Below are 1,839 nucleotides of genomic sequence, written 5' to 3' on the forward strand. Positions count from 1 at the left end.
AGAGGGCCAATTGCATGGTTTGAGTCCTGGATCCGGTGGCTTGAGAAGCACACCAGGCATGCATGCATGTGTATCCAAAGTGCCAAAGGGAGAGAGAGAGGACAAGGGACTGTGGCATGACCAGTCTTCATGGAGGTACTTTCTCACTTTGTCTGTCTCTGTCTCTCTCTATTAAGAGATTTAATTTTAGAACATTAATAAAAAGATACATTAAGAAGTAAAACCAATACAAATCAATAACAGGTGAGATATTGTAAAGAGAAAGGATGGAGGTGGAGATATAGTCAAGGATGATGTTCAGCACTGATGGGCCACTCCACCTCCCTCTTGTTCCAGATGTATAACATAGGACTGCCATCAGATCTCAAAGAGATGGCAGCCATTGAGGCTAGAAGAAATCGAGAAAAGGAGCGACAGAGCCGATTCTTCAATGTGCGGAACCGAGTCATGGGGGTGAGTGGGCAGTGGGGACTATTTTCAGGCCTGAGACCACCTCACTCTTACACCTAGAGAAGAATGTAACAGTGCCTGTTATAGCTCTTTTCCTGGTTCACGCAGGCCCTGGGGCTGGAAAGGAAGGAGATAGGGAGAAGGCACCCACCCTAGCAGCCTCAGGAAGGGTTTGGAAAAAGGGATAGTGTGGTATGGGAAAGAGACTAGGAGTGGCAGGGGACTCTCCTCCAGGCTGCATGGCCTGTTTCTTGAGAGGCAGGCAATAGGGAGGTAAAATAAGCCTAAAGAATATTTGGTATTGCATAAGCCTAAACTACTTCTGCAAGGCTATGTAAGAAACTGTTAACCAGGCTGAGGGTCAAAGGTGGAAGGGACACTTACTCTTCACTAAACTGTATTCCCTTTTGTACTATTTTGAAACATTTAAAATGAATTATAATAAAAATAAATAGAAAATATTGATAGTTTAAGAAAGTGAAAAAAAAAATAAAAGATTACTGGGTGAATGGATAGAGAGTGGCTGCAGCATAGTATTCTGGAAAAGACCCCATACCTCTGTTCAAGGCCAGGCCTGCTGTTTGTTGGGTGTGTGGCTTTGGATAAGTCACTTGTCTTCTCTGAGCTCCAGACTACTCTTAAAATGAGGCTCATTAAAGAAAGTGCTGAGGGACCAGCAGTTAGCATAATCGACCGTCGGTTGAGTCCCAGATCCGGTGTCTTAAACTCAGACCAGGTCCATGTACGTACATGCCCAAGATCCCGAGAGGAGAATGGAGGAGAAGGGATTGTGGCATGGCCATCCCCCTGGGGGGTGATTTCTCGCTTTCTATCTCTCTGTCTCTCTCTTTTTGGTGAGTGCATGTGCCCTATAGCAAAAACCTGTCCAAAAAAAATTAAAAAAAGAAAAAGAAAGTGGTGCCAAGATACAGTGACTGCTTTAAAGAACAGAGTATAGTGCCTGACATGAGTAAGGAGTTGGCTGAGGTGTGAGTGGTCTGGTTGATAACCATTTGGCAAGCATTTCTTCAGGGCCTGCTCTGTGCCAAGAACTGTGTTGGGCAGTGGGGACATGAAGATGACCAAAGCCCAGTCTCTGCCCTGAAAGGGCTTGCAGTCTGGTAGAGGAGATAAAAGAGGTGAACTTCAATATAATGTAGGGGTCTTAGATTATACAGGACTAAAATCTACCTCTCAGGTAGGTGAAGGGTTGAGAAGGTGATGCCTGAGCTATTGTTGAAGGATCAGTTGGAGCTTGAGTAACAAAGAGAAGGAAGTGGGGTGGCCAGTGGTGTGGGGGTTAAGGCATCTGAATCCCACATGGCCAACCATATGGTTCAAGACCTGGACCCAGCAGCTTGAAAAACATGCTGGATGTGTGTGCATGCT

The 1,839-nt window shown here is 45.4% G+C and overlaps 1 protein-coding gene across 3 annotated transcripts in view; it reads left to right on the forward strand.

The window, feature by feature from the left end:
• Positions 1-329: 329 nt before the first annotated feature.
• Positions 330-1,839, forward strand: part of RIBC1 (RIB43A domain with coiled-coils 1) — a 15,772-nt gene continuing 14,262 nt past the window's right edge. For all 3 annotated transcript variants that reach the window (XM_006164841.2, XM_027766838.1, XM_027766839.1), the window contains exon 1: positions 330-453. In XM_006164841.2, the coding sequence (XP_006164903.1) occupies positions 337-453 (117 nt within the window). In that variant the 5' untranslated portion in view covers positions 330-336. The remainder of the gene's footprint in view (positions 454-1,839) is intronic.

This window comes from Tupaia chinensis, unplaced genomic scaffold (assembly GCF_000334495.1).
Source record: "Tupaia chinensis unplaced genomic scaffold, TupChi_1.0 Scaffold143737_1, whole genome shotgun sequence".
Taxonomy (NCBI): Eukaryota; Metazoa; Chordata; class Mammalia; order Scandentia; family Tupaiidae; genus Tupaia; species Tupaia belangeri.